The 25287-nt window shown below is 40.5% G+C and overlaps 2 protein-coding genes across 2 annotated transcripts in view; both read right to left on the bottom strand.

Moving 5' to 3' along the window:
* The window catches only part of tulp3 (TUB like protein 3), a 36505-nt gene extending 15445 nt beyond the window's left edge, over positions 1-21060 (bottom strand). Inside the window, exons 1-3 of the mRNA XM_080421244.1 lie at positions 20968-21060; positions 5600-5644; positions 592-643 (exon numbers count right to left, since the gene is read on the bottom strand). Of these exons, the coding sequence (XP_080277370.1) occupies positions 592-643; positions 5600-5644; positions 20968-20987 (117 nt within the window). The 5' untranslated portion in view covers positions 20988-21060. The remainder of the gene's footprint in view (positions 1-591; positions 644-5599; positions 5645-20967) is intronic.
* Positions 21061-21791: 731 nt separating this feature from the next.
* On the bottom strand, positions 21792-24984 carry rhno1 (RAD9-HUS1-RAD1 interacting nuclear orphan 1). The gene is made up of 3 exons (XM_080421071.1): positions 24867-24984; positions 23620-23800; positions 21792-23052 (listed from the first exon to the last, which is right to left on the bottom strand). Exons 2-3 carry the CDS (start codon positions 23785-23787, stop codon positions 22294-22296), a joined length of 927 nt encoding a protein of 308 aa, XP_080277197.1. The 5' UTR covers positions 23788-23800; positions 24867-24984; the 3' UTR covers positions 21792-22293.
* Positions 24985-25287: the final 303 nt, after the last annotated feature.

The raw sequence follows: 25287 nt of genomic DNA, 5'->3' as shown, positions 1-25287 counted from the left end.
ACTCTGTTCTGTAAAGCTTTGTTTTTCACACCAGGCTTTGTCTCATGCCAAAGCTTGGCAGAGTTCACTCAGATAAGAGGCTGGGAGTGTATCAATATTTTCCTCTGTCCCTCGACATCTGACCGTATATTCACACGGCAGTGACTTTGCTTCGCAGTGTTAATATAATGGTCAAGACCCACTGCACCAGATTTGTGAATCCAATAACATGCCATCCCAAGTTCAACTGACATAAGAAGCCTTTAGGAAGCCTTTAGGAAATGATGGTAAAACTAGAGGTTGCACCGCCAATCCACTGAGTCATATAGTCGTAGATTTGTCAGAGTACCTGTTGTACCCGTCTGTCGGTGTCCCTTTTGTGCCCATATATGGAGATCTCTGTATCTGTCTGTCTGTCTACCTGGGCGGCATATCGGGTTTGTTTATGGCTATGTCTGAGTCATAGTGACATGCTTACAGTATACTGTATATGGGCGTATCGGGTTTGTTTATGGCTATGTCCGAGTCAGAGTGACTTGGCCCTGCCTATATGTGGGCGTATGGGGTTTGTTTATGGTTATGTCTGAGTGATCAGAGAATGTTGCTTCTTACCTGTTTTTCCAGCTTCTGCTGCCTAAGACTGGTGCTGTCATCTTCAAGGCCACTAAGGAGACATAATGACAATGCGTGCATGGTTATCAACCAAATGGGAACTTCACATGAACAGTACATGGCTGAATCTTCCACATGAGGCCACTAGAGGGCAACGCTGCCATCTATATTGAAGTTTACATACTGATATTGCTTAATGGAAACGATAATGAAAACAATATTATTGTGCGTCTCTGAATGAAATGCTTTGGTAGCAGCAGAGTTGCACACATTTCTCTCTCATTTCTCTGCGCGTCTGTCTTTCAGTCCAAATTTGAGAGAGAGAGAGAAGCTCGACTTCACAATTCCCCGCTGTCTGACATTAATCCTGAACCTATGAAGAGGGACTGAGGGTCCATGTTGCTTAGCTACAATGTGGCAGGAAAGGGCAACAGCAGGAGTCTATTCAGACAGTAAGTCAAGGACGGACGGACGGGGGCGCGCACACACACACACACACACTTTTTCTCATTACATATATCTACACAGATCCTGCTAGGCTCCAACTGTACAATGGATCAGAGGAAAGGGATAAGAACTCTTCAAATCACGTTGCAGATTTAATTAGAGATATCTCCATGTCAAGGGAGCTGGACTCGTTAGATTTCCATCCCCTCTTGAACTCCCCTGCCTCCCCTATGTCTTTCTAACCAAACCTCACAGTCTTCCACGTGTTCCTGTGTGTGTGTGTGAATAAAAAACGTTGCTGATGATGACATGATACGGCTGGAGGGCATCAGCGCCCATCTCTAAAAGGAAATGTCAAGAGGAGACCCCGCGTGCGGCCTGTGGCGCACACGTGCATCTATCTGTGAGGCAGCTGCAGCCTCACTCAGTAAATCCAGTCACTTATTTTACCATCATGGATGATGGTGTACAGCCCAGCCAGCCACGGCACTGGTCTTGACCCATTCAATCCGGAAAAACGCATACTGTGTCATTTTAGATTTTTATAACCATAACCATTATTTTATACTTTGGGCTGTTCAAAAATAGCAGATATACAAGCTCGTACGAGCTTGTAGATGCGCTATTTATTATTTTTTTTAATCGGGAAAATGTGTGCAAATCTTTGAACAATCTTTGCTTCTGGGGATTCTACAAATGTCTACAGTTTTAAAAAAAAACTTTGGTTCTCAAACCTTTTTCATGTCGAGGACCCCCAAAATTATATGTATTTGGCCGCGGACCCCCATCTCAAAATATTTTGGTGTATAGGCGGAAAAAAAGAAGCAAAGATTTGAGATAAAAATGGTCGCTATAAAAAGAAATATATAGGCTATTCAAAGATTTGCACAAATCTTCCACGATTTAAAAAAAATAGCAGATATATAAGCTCATAGCGAGTGCCGTGCTATGAGCTTATATATCTGCTATTTTTGAATAGCCAAAGAATGACACTTAATGGGTTAAAAGGGGAATGAAACCCTAGGCCAGTGATATTGAACTGGCGGCCCACGGGCCAAATCCGGCCCCAGTGGAGCGTTCTCGTGGCCCCTGTAACACATTCTATATTCCAATGTAAGATTATGGTACGTTGTACGAAAATGACCATTTTTAATGTTTTTCATAACCGTTAACCGATAAGAATAAAATCTAGGCTACTGTTTAGAATGGAGGAATGTTTGTGACTCACTCAGGGTCCTAAATTAACATCCACCAGTACTGCAGTACATACAAGAACTCAAATGTGGGTAAATGTAATCTTTGGTGAGCATGTATTTCCTAATGCACTACTGTAGATCTACTGTCTGCGTTATACAATTTATACAAGTTGAGGGCCACAAGACTGTCAACAAAAATTAACAAAATGGTCATGGTTAACCGTTTAACCGCAAACCATTAAGAAATGTGTAACTTGTTGGTTAAAGGGTTATTTTTTGTTATGCTATTATTTTATCATTCTTTTGGTGCAAGGGTAGCTGTTACAAAGCTACAACTGCGTCATGATTTCTGCCCAATTCCGCCTTACACGTTGAAGAAATAAACAGTGGTGTATAAAGTACTTGAAAGCCATACTTGAGTAAAAGGTACAGATATCTTACTTGATAACATGAAAGATATTTTTACTCAGTAAAAGTTAAAGTCACCCATAAGAAAATCAAAGTGTGAAGTAGCTCATACGTACTTAAGAAAAGTATCTGGTGTTAAGATGTATTGAAGTATCAAAAGTAAAAGTACAAGCATCAAAAGTAGACCTTTTCATGGTACAAAGAAGCAACATCACTACATTTCAGTAGCACATCATGTACTAGAATTCTTAGAACTTACATAAAAGAGCACAACAGGTGAGTTTTGAGTGCATTTCATACATTTTATGCCATCCGTTTGTAGCCATTTCTTTTGTGGCTGTTGTTCATTACTCCAAAGAAAGAATTCTCCTTCTGCATCAGCATCCATTAGCTTTTGAGTGGATTTTGTCCATCTTCCATCTGCTACAGTACATTTTCATCCACTTGCACACACTTTTACACAGTATGTTTCATTCGTCATCAATAGCGTCCTGGGCTGACCCATTTTTATGGGTCAGCCTGACACTCTCAACTGATGGTTCTTGAAACGCATCATAAGAGCTTAATTGTGCTCTTATCAGCCGGATAATCAAAAACCTTTCCTTCATACAAACACATTAACCTTGCCAGCCTGCCTCTACCACTCTCCCCACAAAGATGCTTTCATGCCAAGGGACCCTTGCACAGAACACAAATATCTACTTCCTAGTTTCTCAATATCCAAATCAAAGCCTGTGCATTATAAAGAACTGGCACAGAAATGATCCAATCAAACATCAAAAGGCATAAATGCAGTATAAAGCGGGCCCTAATCATTTACCATAATGGACATACTATGACCATTGTTGTGTCCTATAGCACATAACAAACGGCCATACATTAACCCCGAACACTTGTGGCCCTCGACTTAAAGTCATTTTTACAATTGTGGCCCCCTGCCTAATCTAGTTGAATACCACTGCCCGAGGCCGATTTTATAATTGTTTTTCTGTACAGAAGGGTAAAAACATGGCAGGCTGACCTTATAGTGCACCATGATGTAAGCAACTCAGCAGCTAATTCAATTCACAACACGCAAGCATTGACAATAATATAGACTATTGTCATTACTTGCACATTGGCACACCTAATGTAATTCAGTGCACTACTATAAGGTCAGAAAGCACCGAAGAGTTGTGAGCTTGTAGATCGGCTATTTTCACTATTTGACGTACAACAAGAACAAGTATATGGTTTAAGTGGTTATGGCTAGGGCTGTTTACACACATGAGCAATATTTTGGGTACTTTGGGTGGCTGTGGAACACAGATTATAAAGGAGACTATGTCACACTACTCAAGAAGCTCATACAAAAACTAATAGAATACGCACATCACTTGGTTGAGGTGCTGGGTTGGAAAGTATCGGGAAGAAAAATAATAAACCCTCACACTCGTCTGCTCTAATGTAATTTAATGACAACGCTTCGAGGCAAGGCTCTTCAACTGACCCGATGAAGAGCCTTGGCGCGAAAAGCAGATGAGTGTGCGCAGGTTTATTATTTTTCTTTATGCTACTATAGAAGCACATCCTTCTCAAATGGCTGTAGCTGTTGATAATGGCAAAAAACAAACAAACAAAAAAACACCAGGTGGGTCCCTTGAGAGGCCATTACAGCTCCTCAGAACAGGTGCCAGTGACACAGAGACGTGCTTGAACGCCAGGGATGAAAGCAGGTTTAATTACACATCCGGGACTGACGAGGGCAGGGGGGACAATGTCCAGGTAGACTGAAAGAAGGCTGGGACAAGTCGCCGTGGTACACTCAAGGGGCAAGTGGACTATCTGCGAAGCCATCGTCTTTGAAGACTTTAATGTTGAGATTAACTCATTGCCTGCCATGGACGAGTTAACTTTCATTTAAAAAAAATGTTAACGTTTTTTCACACAGAACCAGAGATAACGCAATCCGAAGATTTACTGCTCCATTCACTTCCGGGTTAACTTATTACTTAAAAATGCTGTATCTCGGCTCCTGTGTACTTTTTGTTTTTACTATGCATTTTTGGCCGAGACATGCTATTTTCGAAGGCGTATAAAAGCGAACGGGAGGTCGCGGAAGCACAGTGAAACCCTCTGTGATTAGCAACCATCAGGGGATCGATCGTACTGGAAATAAATATTCTGTGACTACTTGAAAAGGTAAGAAAATCGACCAGCAGCATACACAATAACATACAGTACAGGACAAAGACAAAAACAAAACATAAACACACAGTGACATGTACAGTCTGTTTTCCTAGTCATCACCCTCCATAATAATAATAAATAATAATAGCCACCTCATTCAGCATTATAGTGTAATTGACATAGGGACAAAGGAGTACTTGTACCTATTGTAGTTGAACGCATGGGTCCCGTACCTCCTACCTGACGGCAGTAACCTATACTCAGTGTGTAGTACATGAGAGGAGTCAGACACAATCTTCTTAGCCAGCCCAATGGTGGACTGCTCAAAAATGACCTGGGGGGTAATGGGGGGTGTGGACATACCCATAATCTTCCCTGCCATTTTGACTAATCTAAGGATCTCAGATTCCATAGGTTTTAATTCATTTTTTTAACTAGTGCAATGAGTAGCTATCGCACGTCTAAATACAAATAGAATTTACAGTGTCTGAGAGAAAACCAAAGAGGTGGACTGCACATGACATAACAGAAACGTGACGCGTGATCTAAAACATACACCGCTGTGCAGCCAGGTCATTCTAGAATATACCACGGATCTAGAACTTCTAGACACAATCCCTATGGTGCTGTAAATGTTATTGCACGCTAAACCAAAGATCTCTGCGAGCCAGGCAAATACAGCACAAAGAAAACTGACAGTCATACAGTTCGGCAAGAACACACATGTGTGTGTGCGGTGCATGTGTTCATTCATGTGTCTGGTGGCAGGTGTATTAATTGCTGCCTACCTTGCTGTTGAGGTAGAGGAGAAGGTGCTGGCAGCGCTGGAAGGTCTTCAGATGTCACCATGCAGGGCAATCAACAGCACAGCACATGGGGATGGTAAGAACAAAATGGTGGCAAGTTAGCAAGTTCAGAACAAAATAGTTTTTCCTTATTACAACCCATTTAATCCGGGAACGCATCAGTGTCATCTTTGAAAATATCTTATTTTAAGCGAACATTTGTCAAATATTTTGTTCTAGGGACATCCAGAAGCAAAGATTTGAGTTACAAATGTTCGCTTTAAAAATATATATATTCAAAGATTTGCACAAATTGTCACGATTTTTTCAGAAATAGCAGGTCTGCAAGCTCATAGCGTGGCACTTGGTGCCACGCTATGAGCTTGCAAATCTGCTATTTTTGAATAGCCAAAGAAATCTAAAATGACAGAGACATGTTCCCGGATTGAATGGGTTAATAATAATAAGAATAATGGTGCATTATAATTTAATAATATAAGAAGTTGGACATGGTTATGTTTGTGTTGACAGACAAACAAACAAACAGTATATATGAACAGATTTGGTTTGTCATGGGACAATAGAACTGGTCAATAGAACAAGCCTCTGATGAGTAGAAAATCGGTCAGGATCATGTCAAGGACCCCCAAAATGTTATGTATTTGGCCACGGACCCCCATCTCAAAATATTTTGTTCCAGGGACCCCCCAGAAGCAAAGATTTTAGTTAGTCGCTGGCCTAGCGGTTAAGGCGCATACCATATATAGGCTCTAATGCAGCCTGACAGCAAGTCACGGGTTCGATTCCTGCGCCCTCCGACCTTTGCTGCGTATCACTGCCAGTCTTTCTCTCCCCGTTTTCTGTCACTCTTCCACTGTCCAATTCAATAAAGGCAGAAAAGCCCCAAAAGTTTTTTTTTTTTTAAATGCTAGAACTACTGTACTTTTGTACTTTCTTGTCCTATAACCTGTTCATAACTGCTTTACTGTCTTGCATTTACTCCACGGGATCAATAAAGGTCTTATTATCTTATTATCTTATCACATTATCCACTGATAGTCTGTACCTATACAGTACCAGTATATATCCATTCATGGACAATAGATGTTAGCCCATACTGGTAATCCCCTGATAGTCCAAATGCAGATGGCCAGGCCAGACTTTGTCTTCTATTCTGTATTACATACTATTATTATTCTTGAATCTTAGCTGTATCTCTGCTGTATCTCTCTATGTTTTATTCTGGAATCTTAGATCTTAGATCTTAGATCTTAGATCTCTACTCTTACCTGTATCTATGCAGTGCCTAACAATACCTTCATGCTTACTGCGGTGCTGCTACGACACCTGAATTTCCCCTAACAGTATCAATAAAGGTCTATCTATAGGTCCGTCGGTCTACGCATTTACTTAACACCACAAACGTTTGAGGTTTGCTATGGGGAAAATAATTATTATCATGCACCTTTTCTTATTCCAAAGTAGCTTGATTCAGAAAGTACTCAAAGGAGTACTGTAACTGTAACTTTTCATAGAATGAGAAATTGCTCTTCTATAGAATAGTATCCCTCCATTAAACTCAAACCCACCAATTACTGTGGTCATAATTGACAGATCAAACATCCAGTCCTTCATGGAGTATTATCCTTTTAATTTGTTGGGCATCATAATGTCCCCTAGTAGCAAAAGTGCTATTGGAAAATACAAACATAAACGCACGAAAACAATGTCCACTGCAACAGCTGGGTGTGATCAATATTTCATTTGTCCATCACAGGTTAGGTGACAAGAGAAGGACACGGCACAGCTGTCCCTCCCTTGTGTTACACCAAGGTAACCATGGAGATCTCTGCTCCGTCAGCAGTGCACCTCTGCAAGCATTGATTAAAAAACAAACTGCAGCCAATTGGTTGGCTTCAGTGTAATTGGAGTCCATCCACTCAATGTACTGTACAGATATAAGACTAACAACCATGGAGCCCATACAGTTTGGAAAAGATTTCTTGTGACTTTGTGTTGATTATTCATCTATTTTTGTCTGCACGACATGTTTGAGGATTAGAGGGGCTGCCATCTATAGCTACGAGCTAATGCTGACCAGCTGTGCTGGTTCTACTGTATGTACATTAGAAAATAGAATTCACATGTTTGTGAATTCACACCCCGCAACACCTTGTAGCCTAATTCCCAGATTTCACCAGCTAGATGTGAGCCCAATGAAAGAATGTATAAATTAAGAATGGCTTTTCAGATAATAGGGTTCACTCTCTCCTAGAGTACATTACACTATACAGTAGTAGACTCTAGACCAGGGATATTCAAGATTAGGCAGGGGGCCACAATTGTAAAATGACTTGAAGTCGAGGGCCACAAGACCGTGTTCGTGGTTAACCGTTTGACTGTTTGTTGTGTGTGCTATATAGGACACAACAATGGACATATTATGTCCATTATGGTAACGTTTATGTCTGTGCCAGTCCTTTATAATGCACAGGCTTTGATTTGGATATTGAGAAAATAGGAAGTAGATATGTCATGTTGTGTGCACGGGTCCCTGGCATGGAAGTGTCTTTGTGAGAAGAGAATTGGTGCTGGCAAGGTGAAGTGTTTACATGTACGTATACAGGGAGTTTTTTTTAGCTTTTTTGTTTGTTTTTGAGCATCAGGCTGATAAGAGCACAAGCTCTTATGATGCATTTCATTAATAGTGGAGAGTTAGACCATCATTCACATTCAGCCCAGGGCACTATTGAGGATGAATCATTCTGTGTAAAAGGTGTAAGTGGATGGAGATGTAGAAGATGGAAGATGGAAAAAATCCACTCAAAACTAACCAATTGATTGATTTGAAAGCCACTCAAAATTCAGAAATAGATACAAATGGATGCCATGTGATGGATGAAATGCACTCAAAACTCATCTGTTGTGCTCTTTTATGTTGATATGCCACTGAAATGTAGTGATGTAGCTCCCTCAAAAAACAGCAGAACTACTTGAAAGCTACATTATTCTGAAATAGACAGCATTTCTGGCTGTTTTGTTTCTTAAGTGCATTTTAACACCAGATACTTTTCTTAAATACATGTGATGTGAACTACCTGAACACTTTACAAGTGATTTTCTTAGGGGTGACTTTAACTTTTACTGGAGAAAAAATATATTTCAGGTCAGATACAGTATCTGTACCTTTACTCAAGTTTGGCTTTGAAGCACTTTATATACGACTGTTTATTTACTGCCTAATCTAGCTACCCCAGACGTGCTACAACAACACGCAGCACAGTGGTGGATGGTCTCCACAATTTACTCACCAAAGATGCAGTGTCTTGACTGCAAATGTAGTAGGTGGTGGGTGTTAATTAACCCCTGAGTGAGTCCCAAACATTACTCCAGTCTAAACAGTAGCGTACATTTTATTCTTATCGGGTTATTGGTTGGTTAACCATTAACGAGCTTCGGTTAACAGTTATGACATTCAAAACGGTCATTCTGTACAACCAACCATCTAATAATAATGTTGTACATTTAACTTTTTTACATTGGAATGTGTTTCAGGGGCCACAAGAAAGCTCACCTGGGGACAGATTTGGCCCGCCAATTTTAATATAGGATATATTATTTTATTTTCATATATCAACGAATCAATTAACCACTAAGCATAATTTTATACTTTCTTGCACAACCGTGTCGTGGATTTTTTTGTTTTAATAGCAGATCTACACGCACATGTGTTGTGAGCTTGTTGATCTGCTATTTTAATCATTTGTGAATTTTTGTGAGACTTTTTTTAAACTTTTCGCCTATATGGCATACCCAAAATAGGGATAGATTATGAATCGATTGTTTTATTAAATTATCGACCATCAATCGTTTTTTTTATAATTGTTTAAATCAATTAGTTGCACCCGTACAGAAGAATATCCTAATCACTGTCCATCACACCTCAAGACCAACCAAGGCCAAATACAAAACCTCCATTCTAATCATGCCTATACAGATGACACTATCAAAGCTATTTTAAAACAATTTGCATAGCATTAAGGATCTTGTTCTGACTTCTGTTCATTTTAATGAAAGTTTCCTCAAATAGACCTTCACAGCTTTAAAGCTGGACACGGTTCTCCTCATTTCTGCCATGGGAAATGACTGACGTTCAAAGCACTCGAATGAAAGGTGGTCTAGCCCTAATTTAATTTCCATTGAGGAAGACTTGAGGGGTTCGAGCAAAAGACAAGACAGACAAGTGATGGATGTCAGACAGGAATGATGCAGCATAAATCTGTGGTTATCCTACGCCTTTGTGAGAGCAAACATTAAAGGGCAAGACCACTTTGTTAGAGGTTTGGGTTGTGTAGTTACCTTGCCATTATGTAACTCCAAAGGTGGACAAGACATCAAAAATAATTGCTCCATTGATTAGAAATTGATAATTCAAAATATGCTCCTCATTGACTTACATTGTACGCTGAAACAGCTCTCAAAGTCACTCTTTTAGCACGTAAACGGACGCAAACAAAGTTGATTCAGACAATATAGAACATCACCAAACCCAGTACTGTTTTATTTATTTTTTTTAATGTTAACTTCCTGTTGATTTTGCTATTTTCATTTAGAAGAAAACCCGGACTGGATCCGCGGATCCGGATCCAGATCTTCAAATAGTAAAATCAACAGGAAGTTGACATTTTTATAAATAAATAAAAAACGTACTGGGTTTGGTGATGTTCTATATTCTCTGAATCAGCTTTGTTTGTGTTTGTTTATGTGCTAAAAGAGTGACTTTGAGAGCTGTTTAACCGTACAATGTAAGTCAATGAGGAGCATATTTTGAATTAGCAATTTCTAATCAATGGAGCAATTATTTTTTATTTGTTGTCCACCTTTGGAGTTACACCATGGCAAGGTAAATACACAACCCAAACCTCTACCAAAGTGGTCTTGCCCTTTAAGTACCGGTAGGTTTCCTACTGTAAACGTAAAGTACTGTAGCTTTCCTGACTCAGTCAGTGAGCCAGTAAAAACATTGAGGGTATAGGAGTTACAGAATCAAAGTCTTACAGGGCCGGACTGGGACCAAAATTCAGCCCTGGCATTTTGGTCCGGACCGGCCCACCACCCCCCGGACCGTTTTGTCAACGGGGGGGGGGGGGGGGCTGTTTCAGCCCAGCCCTGCACATGAACTCTGCAGCCGCACTGAGGCCCCTGCTGGAAAGCATCCCAGCCCAAACATTAACGTAACTAATAATTGGGCCACACGACCCTGAAATGACCGTAATAATCCTAAAACGGGAGCAAAAATATTTGATTTAAAAAAAAAAAAAAAAAAAAAAAAACTTTTTTTTTTTTTTTGGGTGGCCCAGCGGCCCACTGGCCCGCGGCCCACCGGGCATTTGCCCGGTACGCCAAATGGCCAGTCCACCCCTGAAGTCTTATATAGTGACCACAGTCACTATACACTACAGTTACACAAGCGCACACAGACACAAATCACCAACTCTTGTTACAGCACACAGTCACAGCCCAAATGCCCTGAATAAGTAACGATGTGGGTGTGGAAACATGAGCGAGACGCTGATCCTTGGTGGTAGATTAGCCATTCAACTGGTCAAAGAGGCACTGAGGACAGACTGGGCAAAGGGATATATTGGAGTTCACCTTTGTCGTGACGCATGCAACTTTGTCATCTTATAACATATTTTAATCTGTGTGATTGTGTGCAGCACTTTGTAACTTCTGTTTAGAAAAGTGCTACATAAATAAAGTTATTATTATTATTATAATACGCATACTCCACAAACAAATAAGAGAGGGTGAACATCTGAAAACTGTTGCTGACACCGTACCCCCATGAATGGCAAAGAGCCCAAAGCCATCACACACCTTTTCACAACTTAGTACAAGTGGGTGTGTGTCAAAGACTGTGTGTGTGTGTGTGTGTGTGTGTGTGTGTGTGTGTGTGTGTGTGTGTGTGTGTGTGTGTGTGTGTGTGTGTGTGTGTGTGTGTGTGTGTGTGTGTGTGTGTGTGTGTGTGTGTGTGTGTGTGTGTGTGTGTGTGTGTGTGTGTGTGTGTGTGTGTGTGTGTGTGTGTGTGTGTGTGTGTGTGTCAGTGTCAGATGTCTATGCGGCTACCTGTAGGACCAGCGGCTGTAGACAAGCTGAGATCCACTCTTAACAGTGTCCATGGATGCTGCTTCAGGAATTCTAGTCCGGAGCTCAGCAGCAGACAGTCTATCTATAGGCCAACAATCTACACTACAGTATGACAATGAGTGACATCCATCCACCCCTTCAACAGCCCAAGGCCACTGTGCAGTCCTACAGGCTTGTAGCTCCTCTGCTCTGTAGCTCCTCTGTCAGTGAAAAAGAGTAGAGCTACGTCCCACCCAGAGGAGTGACAGCCAGCCACCACTGCCAAGAGAACAGAGGTCGGGAAACTAGGAGCAGTTGCCATGACTGCACACTTCAGGAGACGGCACACAGGGATGCAGAGTGATCACCCTGAAGACCAGGGTTCTCAACCAATAAGTTGTCCATCATGGTTATGTTGTGGGTGGTGGTATGGGGGGGCTGGGGTCCATCATGGTCAAATTCATGGTCAAATAAATTCATGGTCAAATTCGATAAAGCTTAGCTAACCAAACTGGGCTGATGATACCACATCTAAAATGGTAGGCTATTTTAAAGTTAATAATGTCGGTAAGTGCTTCATGTCTGGTCATGTCTAGTCATGTCTGTTAATAAGGCAAGCTAACCCAGACAGTGACGCCATCGCCCCAAGTTCCTTTTGTGAACTAGCAAACTACTTCCATTTAACTTTCTGAGGAACAACTCATTTCCTCTGACTCATCACATCACATTGTGATCAAATCACTTATACAGTAAGCAATGCCAGGAATTCTACAAGCTTTAAATAGCTTAAATGTCCCAAAAATGATGCACAGTCGACGGCTTAAAGCATGAGTGAATTTGTGTTGTGTGAATAACATCTTCCCATCTGTGTTCCTCATATTGTTGAGGAGGTATTTAATGACACTATACAGTATCAGGCAAAATGTTCATAAAACAGAAATATACAAGCTGCTGAAGCCACCCATTCTATAACAGGCAAGACATGAGGGACCTTAATGCAGTTGCTAGGAGACAAGGACCTTACTTTTTCAATGCCTAGACGTGCAGGAATAAATAAATGGAATGGAAGGAAGGATAGAGAAAGTGACAGTGTGCCTGTGTGTGTGTGTGTGTGTGTGTGTGTGTGTGTGTGTTCGTTCGTGTTCCTTTCTTGTTTAGGAGGGGGAAAATACATGAAAGTCAGGTGAATGCAGTTGAATCATTCACCTAAGGGAGTAATTATACAGTCAAAAACAAATGATGGAAATAGGCTACAACAAGTGTTCATAATACCACGTCCCCCGACGCTCCTCCCTCACCTCTTTCTAGCAACGCAAACCTCACTTGTTTATAGTCAAATAGCCTTAATGAACTGTATGCAAACCCACTGTACAGTAACCTGAATGTCTAGCAACTGAGAGCCTGTCACTCGTAGTAGCGGTCATATGACGTTGATCAAAGCAAACCGAGGGGGGGCCAGGGGCACAGATCTAAACACAACCTCATCATAAACAAGTGGAGCAGAAATGAAAGCCTCAATACATTCATAGCGATGCTGTATTCTTATAACAGGACAAGGAAACCAGCCCGTTACGAATTCCAGGGATGTTTTCTTAGTCTCTTAGTACATGACCAACAGAGCGCATTACTCAAGCCAACTAGGCCATATCATATGTGTTTGGAATGTGGTGGGCTGCCGCAGTAAATTACACTTCAGCCATCCTCTTTGCCGCAGAGGCTGCCGAACTAGTCCTCTCGTTTGGTTGAGAATTGTTCACAGTTGATTTGGCACACTCAGACATTCTTGGAATACTGGAAATTATGATGGAGAGAAGATGCTGAACAAGCAATTGTGTTGTTAAAGTCTAGTTTCCTCCTGCTACCAGGAAACAGCAAAGACAATTATATTTACATGTTCAGCTGAACAGCCTGATTGCTCAAAGACATCTTCCATTTGATTAAAGAGACTTGTAACACTGTGGATGCTCCCAATGAATTCCACATATTTTCCCAAACATTAAAACACTAGGGGGATTTTAAAACGCTTCTGGGCTCATTTTCACGTCTACTCTAGGTTTTGTGTGCACTACTGGACCCAAGACAGTTTTTAAATTACTTGATTCAACATTAATATACTTAATATTCATTTGATCAGACACGCCCAGAAATAAATAAGCCCATTCAACTTCAAACTCCCTGTTAGACTAATTGAAAACACACGTTTTTTTTATTTATTATGTTCTTACATTTAATGTTGCATCAAGGAGTTCTGTAAGTCCATGCTTGAAATAATTAATCAAAACATGATGAGGGCGTGTGTTTTCAATGAGTCTAACAAGTCTATTGAGTCTAGTTTGAAGTTAAAAGGGATTATATAGGAGGGGGTGTGTCTAATCAAAGGGGGGTGTTATTGATCAAATATCTACATATTGAATCAAGCAACTTAACAACTGTCTGGGGTGAATAAGTAAGTAAGTACATTTAATTTAATCTATAGAGCCCCTTTCACAGACAACAACAGTTACAAAGTGCTTTACAGTTTTAAAAACATATCAATAATATAGTCAAAAGACAAATGAGTAAAACGATCAATAATCAAACAATAAAAAGACAGGACATGACACAAAAAGTCTAAACAAACAGGTGAGTCTTTAACAGTTTTTTAAGATTGTCAACAGAGGACACTGAGATCCAGGGGGAGATTATAATCGAGGGGCAGAACACGCAGGGGATCGGTCACCTTGGTCTGCACACAGATCTAGACTTGAAAATGACCCCCGAAGTCTATTCAAGAGAGATTCCCCTTTAAGCCCTATTCAAAATGTTCCATAAATATCCAATCTACTTGAAGCTCACAATATGACAATATGACTATTTTTGGGGGGGGAAATCTTATGCAGAAAACAAGGACACCAGGGTTAAAGTTGTTAAATATCCACAGGAATTTACTTCGATGTGACCGCTGTGAGTGAACCACAACCAAACTTGCAAACAATGGAACTGTTGCTTTGCCAACACTTGCGGTAAGAAAGGACCAGGTAATTTATTACCATAGCATTCTACTGTTTTTATTATTATGTATGTACCATACTTCACTGAAGCCAGGTGTACAGTACCTAAGCATAATTTTAATAGAACCATAACTCAACTCCACTCAAATGTATTTATTAGTATAATAGCCGTTAATACAAATGACACTCCCAGCCCCTGTCATAATTCCTCAATTGAGCGAGGAGAAAAAGCCCTTGAAGGGAAAAGACAAAGAAGAAACCTTGGGACGGTGACCCCCTTCCAGGGCAGACAGGAGTGCAATAGAAGCAGAGTGGGCAATATCCAAATGCAAAACAAAAATAAGAGCAAAACCGTTAAAATGTCCATGCTGGAAAATGTTACTACTAACAAATTAGTATTGTTTAATGTAGTTATTATAAAATAGACCAGTGATGCTGACTATGTATATCATATTTGTATCACTGTCCTACTGTAACAACAATCAAATTAATATAATTCCTTGTGCATTATTAGTAGTACTACAGTAGATTATTAAATCGCATAGGCCGACCTAATTGATGCTTTGAACGAGAAAAAGTGCCAGGTCGGCCAACGGTGCCGGAGATTAGCTGCTAACAGACGGACGGACGGACACACACACACACGGACAGCCACGCCTTTGGCCTGGCGGAGACAAAAATAATATCGAGGGGTGTGTAGGCAATCGTGAGAGACCACATAACTGTAGCAGAGAGCATGGTCATTGAGACAATGGTTTTCTCCAAACTTGCTGAATATACTATGTACTGTACATACTGTACTGTCTGTAAGAGCATTTTTAGTTGGAATCAAATCCCGATCCTGGCATTGTTAGGAGCTCTTCATCCGTGTAGTGTACCACCTTCAACAACATTTCATCTCTTGTGTAAGAACTCATCAGTGGAACATTGTGCCACTGACGCTGTTACAATAAAGGTCACTCATTGCCTGTGTGTCAGGCTGTAAGCCCTCAAAGCACACTCAGTCACGAAAAGCTCCCATACTCTGTCAAGTGACTCATCAGCAATCTGACTACAACAAGCCTCGGATAACCAGCTCCAGAATACAAGGTATTAAAATGACATAGGAGGGACAGGGCTAGTCGAGTGGAGAGACTTGCTTTCTGCATGTTTTGTCTTATTTGAATTATTCAGCAAGAACTTTTGACAGATGTAAAACCAGAAGCCATGGACATATAATTAATGGGTCCGCAAGTGGGTGCATCGTGTGACAGGCCTGTCACATCCATGTGAAAAAAACTTTCAGAGAAGAGAAAAGGTTTTTCTTTGGCTGTTCTTTGCCTGGCAGGCAGGGACTGCAAGCTGACATCAAATCAAATAATCAGAGTGGCACAGGATAGGGTGGGAGCCATTTCTGATTTTTATCTCCTTGCATGATGAAAGCAGGCCTGTGACTCCAAATAGCTTTCAGTCTCTCGCTCACTAACGCACACAAACATGCACACAAATCACATGAGCCCTCGGCTCAGCACCTGTTGTCATGAGTAGCAATAGATGACTTCAAACAGACAGCTGCAACACAAGTAGCAGGGTTACGGTGAATTCCATGAACAGTCGACATGTTGAGCTCGAGTCTGTCTCTTTGCCATTACTTTTGACTTCTTTTGTATATTCTAAATCTATGCTCTCTCACTTGGTCAAGTGTCCATTAAGTTAATGAAGTACAAATGCGATACATATGGACTAATTCAATGTCAGCACTGTGAGCCCTTAATCTCTCAAAGGAATGCACTAATGAGGACATTTATTTTTTTACATTTCACTGAGTAAAAAGCCCCTAAAATGTTAGGAGGTGGAAAGGCAAGACGGACACATGCTCCATCCAACATATCATGCAAACATTTTAGGCTTTTTCCCTCGTTTCACTCTGTTCTAAAAACTGCAAAGCTTAGCCTACGTGCCTTAAATCCTGACATGACATCTGCACACATGTGAACAGTGGATGCAAGTTGATCACATAGAAGGTGTTTCCCATTTTCCCATTCCAAAATTCTGTCAAAATCCACCATATCATATTTATGGGGGTTTGTTGGTGTCATTATTGTATTATATCTGACCAGGAATGTGTGGTATAACTGGCTTAAATAGACAAAAAAAGATAAAACTGTCAACCCCCCCCCCCCCCCCACACACAAAAAAACACACAACATAAAAATGGAATAGAATGCTGGGTTTTTCGTCTCAAACATCTGGAGCAGAACATGACGTTGGCTGGCTCATGTGCCACATGAAACCAAGCACACGGAGATGCACTTAGTTTAGTTACATAATATCATTGTCAAACCATAATGCATTCATCGATTCCCTTGCTTTTTCCACATGTTATAAAAAAAAATCAATATGCCGATGCTGGTTTTGATGACGATCCATAATAATCGCTACTACTAATGGCATCATCATCGTAGCTGATGATGATTATTGTTTTTATACCCTGCAGCAGGGACAATGGTGACATACATTTGGGATCACGAGCCCTTGTCTATAGGTTTATCGTTTGGTTTAAAAGTAGTAACGTTAGCTACAGTAGAAGTACAAGTCAAAAGTACAACGTTGATCCGTCATCGGTTGATAAGGATAGTGATGGTTGGTACATTTAAGCTCGGTTTGAACATTAGTCAGGCGGTCAAAGCTGATATTGACACCTAAGATAACACCTCTTGGTAAAAGCAGACAACCTATCCAGTATTAATATTTAACCCCCTGTCATGTGTTCTAGCCTGGTTGTCATCTCAGATATTTATTTTTAGGTCATTTTATCATTATATATACTTAAAACTGGTAAAGTCTGACTTTTTCACAATAATGACAGGTTATTTTTAAATGTGCTGCTAAAATGTTGAGCAAATTAGGCAAAACGGCTAATGTGGTAATGTAATGAAAATGCAAACAAGCAAAGCTAATATTGGTTGATGCTGGCTAGAGTGATGATGATGCATATTATTTCAAGAGCATGATACCCTGGTTGGCTGCTTATGATCACACCCATTATACAAGATGGGGTGCTGTATTCATAGCAGACATGGAACATCTGGCACAGACGGCACCAGAGGTCTACCAGGGCTTCCTATTTGGTGATTTTGTAGTCAAGGAGACTAAACACAGCTTCAATGAAGTTCCTTTTGACCTTCGCCTTGATCGTATAAAAAACTGTAAAGGTTGCTGGAGGGCTGATAGGCATCACTAGAAATGAGACAGCTTGAAACCGTTGGTCCATCACCTACAATGGACTGACACATGAGGATGTTGTCTACCATCAAGAATTAAAAGAGATCATACTGAAGTCATTCAACTTGAACAGTTCCAGAGATACCACGTCTTCCAACAGGAGAATGTGTATGATCTAGTCAGTGTCTCTGACAACTGGTGATGTTGATGTGCAGTATACTGAAGGACCTTGGATATACTGCAGAGCTTAATGATCACTGAGTTTGTTAAAAAAACGACTGATCACAAAGAACACAGAGTTCCACGACAAGAGAAAACAAGAAAAGAGAAAACCAAAAACTTTCTCAAGCCTCTACAGTGCAGATGCCAAGCTTGAAAAACTCAAGAACCAAGTGTGTGAAGCCAGGCAGGGATATTTTCCGCCACATCATCGTCTCCATGGAGAGTGGCAGAGAGGTCAACGTGGATGAGCTTCTACAAAAGGAACTGTGTGCAGTCCCCCTGTCACTTGTCACAACCGATGCAATGCTCAGACCTACCAAGAAAGCTGAATTAGCTACCATACTACAAGAAGGAGACAGAGCTCAGTTCTTCCAATGTGAGAACAAGTGAAGCCTTGACTCTGCACATCAGGTGGGCCCACTATGAAACGAGGGTTTTGGAAACAGTCGCTAGTGACCCATCCACAGCTACCCTCACCAATCAATTGTGGTTGGCACATGGTAGAAGGCAGGTTGGTCCCCCAGCTTTCAACCGAAGAAACTCTACAGGCCAGATGCTTGCAACTGACAGTTTGTGGATGCAAGGAAAGTGGAAACCAGTGTAGTACCAGGGATTGTCTCAGTCGTAAAAGAGGGCTTTACGTGGATGTGCCCGTGTAGCTTGTTGCAAAAACTCAATTCACATTGAAGAAACTGACAATGAAGAAATAGACCTTGATCAGGAGTAGTAGTAGTGCCTCACTAGTGAAAGATTGAGATTGAGTTAAGTACACCGAAATTGTTGCATTTTACTGTTATTGTTATGTTGTTTTTAACTTATTTGACCATACCAGACTGCAGAGTGCTTCTTATTTACTGATTACACATAATATTTCCATTACTGTTAAGATATAATACCCAGGACGGTACAGTTAGCCACATCAGTATTGAGTGTTGTAATGTTATATTCAGTGTGTATTGTTTTATTGTCTATTTAGCATGACAAATTGACTATGTTATAAATGTTATTATTTTAATTTTCAGTCTTGTCTTAGACCTGCTGTTATCCATTTTTGGTGTGATGAATGTTTTGCATTGTGTAATGTTTATACTCAAAACAGAGTAAACATTTGGAAAAAACGCCACTAAAGAAGCTGCCTCAAATGTATCTTTTACCATAATATTTACAAATCCATTACAATAACATTAAAAATAACTTTCCGTTATTTTATCTATGTCCTTAAAGTTGTACAATGCAGAATCCCAAATAACGATTTTTAGCAACCTCTGCTGGTCACTACCGTCACTGCATACAATTTCCGTAATCCTCGATTACCCAGAATTCCATTCGTTTTCACCGGAAGCCGGAAGCGTTTCAAAAAGCGATCTTTTAATTGTTTTATACTATCTACGGATCGTTTCTCTTAGCCAGTGGAGCATTAGTTACCATGAGCTGTGCTTTCTTTTTCTGTTCTTTTTTGATCTTCCAATCCTACATTCTCTTAACATCAGCGTGAGGTTCCTTTTTGCTATTACCGCGGTAGTTCCTGGCCAAACAGGAAACCGTTGCGGTAGTTCCTGGGGACGTCGGCCACGACGTCATGACGTTGGCCAGGAACGTCATTTTCCCGGGAAAGTCCCCCCTTCACCGTTCAATAGAAAATATATAAATAAAAGGCTTCCGGGGGTGAAATTCATGGAGTGGGTGTTGTGAAACTTTTGCCACTGACAAAAGATATACAATTTAACTTTAGTTTTGTTGAAAACGTTACCTAGTATTACTTTAAAGTTTAATATACAATTAAAATATATATATATATATATATTTCAAAGTAAAAAATTAAGCAAATGCATAATGATGTTTAATCTGATTATTTGACTATAACATGAAATGAGCATTCAAATATTTAAGGGCTTCTAAAAAGGCACCAGAAAATAAATTCAACATGACAATCACCCTAAAACGTATTCTATACCTATAGGTTCCTTCTAACCAAATAAAAATTGCTTGTCAGCTTTTACCATGGCTTTTACCCAAATTTGTTAGCAAAAGTCAATTCTGAAGCACTTTTCTGTATTGGCCCCCTGACTACATGATAAATGGTTAGGATGAGTCGATGAGAACGGTCGTTTTAAATCGCCTTTTAGATATTCGTCGATGCGATGCTTTACGTAAAAGTATCAAGGTAGCAAAACGTCTGTTAAACAAGAAGCCAGTGGTGGAAAAAGTACTCAATTTCTTACTTAAGTAAAAGTATCAATACTGCGATATAGAAATACTCCGTTACAAGTAAAAGACCGGAATTCAATTGACTTGAGAAGTACAAAAGCATGTCAAGTTTTCAAAGTATTAAAATCTTTTGAAAATAGCAGATATACAAATTAACAATGCGTCGCGATGAGCTTGTAGCTCTGCTATTTTCAAATAGCCTAAGTTTAAATAGGGCTGAAGTGGTTTACATGTTTTGTAATAATAATCTAAATCTACAAAGTAACTAGTAACTAAAGTTTTCAAATAATTGCAGTGGAGTAAAAGTATATTTGCCTCTGATATGTAGTGGAGTAGAAGTAAAAGTACTGAAAATTGAAAACAATCCAGTTAAGTAAAGATTCCTCAAATTTGTACTTGAGTACATGTACTTAGTTACTTCCCACCACTGCAAGAAGCTAACGTTAGCTAGCCGGACACATCTACATGCAACAGTTACTTATAGATGGGGGGAGACATCATGTATTTCTCCATTAAACAGCCACGGTGTGTCATCTTCTCACGACTCTTTGCTACTTTGTTAATAATAATAATAATTACTGGTACGTTCTGGTCACAATGTGTGTGTTTTCTGCTCACCTTATGCTGTAGTAACTCATGTTTATCCACGGTTGCTATGGAGGATCCCTCAGCAGCAGCGGCAGACGGTCCTACTGCCGTGGACACAAGCTGCACTACTCCTTAGTTACCGACACAGGCTTACAACACGCGCAGCTATTGGTCGTTCATACATTTTAGGAGGGTTGTGATTGGCTGGCCGAAACACGGTGCGGGGGTGGGGTACACATATGTAAGGGATAATAGTCGTCGTGCCTGAAGTTGTTGAGAAATAACACCCGACAGCAGGATGATTGAACACTGAGGTGAAGCCGAGGTGTTTAATCATCCTGAGAAGGGGGTTATTTCTCAACACTACCTGCGCAGCAACAATTATCCCGCTTGTTACACCGCTTTTTATTTATTAAGTAGCCATGTAGGCTACTTAATAAATAAATTAACTGACCCAAAAGTAACAACAAAACTAAGTATTTCCTTGCTTATGGTAATGACACTATGCCATGCATGACACTATAAGTGTTGCGCTGGCCATCCATCCAGCGTTGATCAAATAGAATCAATTTTCGGTTATTATATAGTCTATTTCTCGCTTCAAATGTTTTAAAAAACATTCTTGAAAACATTTTGTTGTAATTGACAGTACTGTGTTTGTTTACATGGCAATAATAATGTTGGATTTCAGCATAAAATTCAAGCAGGGCAGCAGGTGCTCTGAGTTCTCTGATTAGACATCGGTTTGTTATTGAGCTCATCGGTCATTATTCAGTAATAACTTTACATGGAAATATGCTAATCCAAAGTATGTAATAATAAACGACTGGGGGTTATTTCCCCACAATCTTTTTTTTATTTCACGTCTTGAGAATTGTGCAATACTTGAGAATTAATTATGGATTTTTCACAGAGCAGTGCACACAATAGACATTAATTTGCAGTTGCATTATACTAACATCATTTATAAACCAATTATGAACATGAACCAAACTATATTGCATTTTATAGTCTTGTGACTGTGATATCGGTACATCTGGATAGCTTTTTTCCCCTGGCATGTCACTGAGTGTCCCCAAAACAGAACACAATCTGAACATTTATTCCATTATGTGCCATAATGTAGCTCAACGTAGAAAGAAAATATCATTATAAACCATCATCATCGTGAAATCACCTTGACTGTAGGCCTACTGAATGTGTGTGTGTCCTAGCAGTCAGGTCAGCTCTTCAGAGCAGAGCATAAATGTACAAAAACATATCGTGATACAGACACTGGTGGTGTAATGAATGATAATGAGGTTGTGCCACTGCTGTCTTGTCCCATTCTTACTGGTTCTTCATTACTGCTGCACATCAACAGTCAATCAGTACATCCGCATCAGAGAGACTGCCTCTCTGCTTTAACGTCATCATTAACTCTCTCCTCCTTCTCCATGTCACCTTCACCCCATAGTCCCTCTCTGGGGTGTCTGCCACCAGAATGTCACACGGTTGATTACAAGCCGATGTCGAGAGCTCTGAAGAGGAAAACAGTATGTGTAAAAATGTCGAGGAGGGACTACTACCCTCTTCATGCAACACTTCTGGAGTGTCCACATCCGGTGGCGATAAGATACCACTCACATCAGGTGTGGAGGATTCTGCGGTGGGGGGTGTTGAAGCACTGAATGCTGGGATTTGGCGTTTTCCTGTCAAATGGACGGCTGGAGCGTCATGCCGCTCCAAACACCTGCTAGAGCACGAAGCACCATCATTTAACCCTGGGTTCTCCACGCTCCTCTTTCTAAGTGTGGAGCAACTTCTCTTTGGTGTTTCTATGTGTTGTGCTCTGTGACAAGAGGCTGTCCTGCTGACTTGACGAGATCCCCGTTGTTGATGTTCTGGGATCGACGCAACAGGAGGTTCTGTAGCTTTCTTCCCACGGGCATGGTCTGGCTGATGAGATTGGTCTCTCGGCCCCTTAAACGATAAGGAGGGGTACTGGCAGACGCTTTTTTTCCTTCTGGTCAGCTGAGTGGATCTATCAGTGATGCTTGTGACAGAATGGCACTGCCTCCGGCTTCGTCTTGCTGGGAGGGCAGCTAGATGGACTGTGTCAAACTGTGGGCTCACCTTTAAGGAGAAACGACAGTAAATGAAATGAGTTGGTATGTGCTGTATCACAGTGGTTCTCAACCTTTTCAGGCCGTGACCCCCCAAAAATAATCATATTTGAACTGGAGACCCCCCATCCTGACAAGCACTTGGAATGTAAGGGTTGAGGCATTACATTTTCGGTTCCACAGACAAATGTTGTGAAAATAGCAGATCTACAAGCGCACAACGCCTCGCTTTGAGAGGCGTTGTGAGCTTGTAGATCGGCTATTTTCAAATTGTTTGCCTCTTTCTTATATTATTTGAGAATTTGGCCAATGTTTGACCAGTTTTTATAGTATAGTTTGTTGATCACTTTTGATGCAATAATGGTCTTTTTCTTTCTTTCTTTTTGAGGTATTAAACAGGTCTTAAAAGTCCTTAAATTGTCACTTCACTGTCATGGGGACCCCCCTGAGACCCACAGGTTGAGAACCACTGCTGTATCATAACACTAGGAATAAAAACCATTATGTGGTGAGTGTGTAGAGCTTATACCTGATAAATATGTTTTGCAAGCTTAATGATGAATGGTAAAGGTCTTACCCACGTGGTAAGAGTTGAACCGTCATGTGATGATTGCCCCTCTGTGATAAATGACTTGGGATTGAGAGCAGCTCGCACTTCTGGCTCATTTCGGTTTCTGGCGCCACCCTGTGGCGGCTCCGCGAACAGCAGAGGAGACTTCTGTGTCTTGCGGGCTTTACGGGGCATCAGAAATCATGACCTGGGAAAGTAACAGTGGAGGAAAAAGTACTTAAATGTTTTACTTAAGTAAAAGTATCAATACTGCAATGTAGAAATACTATGTTACAAGTCGAGAATTCAAAATGTACTTGAGTAAAAGTAATGTATAACATCCTTTGAAAATAGCAGATCTGCAAGCAGAGCTTGTAGATCAGCTATTTTCAAATTGCCAAAGTATGTAGGTCTTAAGTGGTTTTGTAATAATAATCAAAATCTACAAAGTAACTAGTAACTGAAGATTTCAAAGAATTGTAGTGTTCTAGAGTAAAAAGTACAATATTTGCCTTTGAGATGTAGTGGAGTAGAAGTAAAAGTATTAAAAAATACTCCAGAAAAGTAAAAGTACCTCAAAATTGTACTCAAGTACAGTACTTGAATACATGTACTTAGTTACTTTCCACCACTGGAAAGTAAGATCAGAAAAATACTTTACACTACAGGCATGTTTACATGGCACTATTACCACAGTGGCCTCCAGGCAGTGCAGTCAGTTACACATGACTGTCATTTACCCGTACATCTACTAAACATTCAGAATTCAAATATAAAGTGCTTACCCCATGGCTACGGATGTTACAATTATGTACGGCCCTTCAAAAGTACCCGTATCTTCCGTATTGTTCAATGAAAAGCATTGTAATCCGATCGATGGCCATTCTTTTCGTATTTCCTTCATATGCTTTCAACTACGCGACCCTATCGGTTGGGAGGTGTACTGCACTCTAATACATTATAACTCTATGAGCAAATATCCACCGATCGGATTAAAATGCTTTTTATTGAACAATACGGAAGATACGGGTACTTCTGAGAGACCGTACATAATCGTAACATCCAAAGCCATGAGGTCAGCACTTTATATTTGAAATCTGAACGTTCATGTAGATGTACGGACCACCGTAAATGGAGAAAGTGCAAACACCAGGTTGAAGTTCATCCATGACGGTCGTGACAGACGACCGTCGTGTGATCCATCCATGGCCACTTCTTTCAAATACATATTCGGTATACTCTAAAATCTCGTTTTTGCACAATACTGTACTTACCGTGATGTGTCTACCCCATAGCAGATGTATAACATAAACAAAGCTACCGGTTCTTTGTGTGTATCTCTCTATCTCTTCAAAACTCGTTATATAAGTGTTGCATGCATTTCGCTTCGCTTCCCGGTTATCACCACTGTCGTCTCTGATTGGTTTGGTGGTTTTGACGCTGACATTTTGTCCAGCTGCCATTGGTCGAGTTTTCTATCACGTGGTCACAGTGGCGCCCACAGCTAGTGTTGCCATGTCTGCTTATTATAAGCTACTTTGGGCTTGTTTTCCAAGAAGTTGCTTGTTGGTTATATTAATATTAGTTAGTTGCCGGTTGCGTTTTTTGGGCTTGTTTCTAAAGTGTAGTTGCTTATTGGGGCTTGCTTCGTACTGTTGTTTAAACCAGTGTTTCTCAAACATTTTCAAGTCAAGG

The sequence above is a fragment of the Gymnoscopelus braueri genome, assembly GCF_963280865.1.
Source record: "Gymnoscopelus braueri genome assembly, chromosome: 23".
In the NCBI taxonomy this organism is placed as follows: domain Eukaryota; kingdom Metazoa; phylum Chordata; class Actinopteri; order Myctophiformes; family Myctophidae; genus Gymnoscopelus; species Gymnoscopelus braueri.
This window is presented reverse-complemented; position numbering and strand designations above follow the sequence as displayed.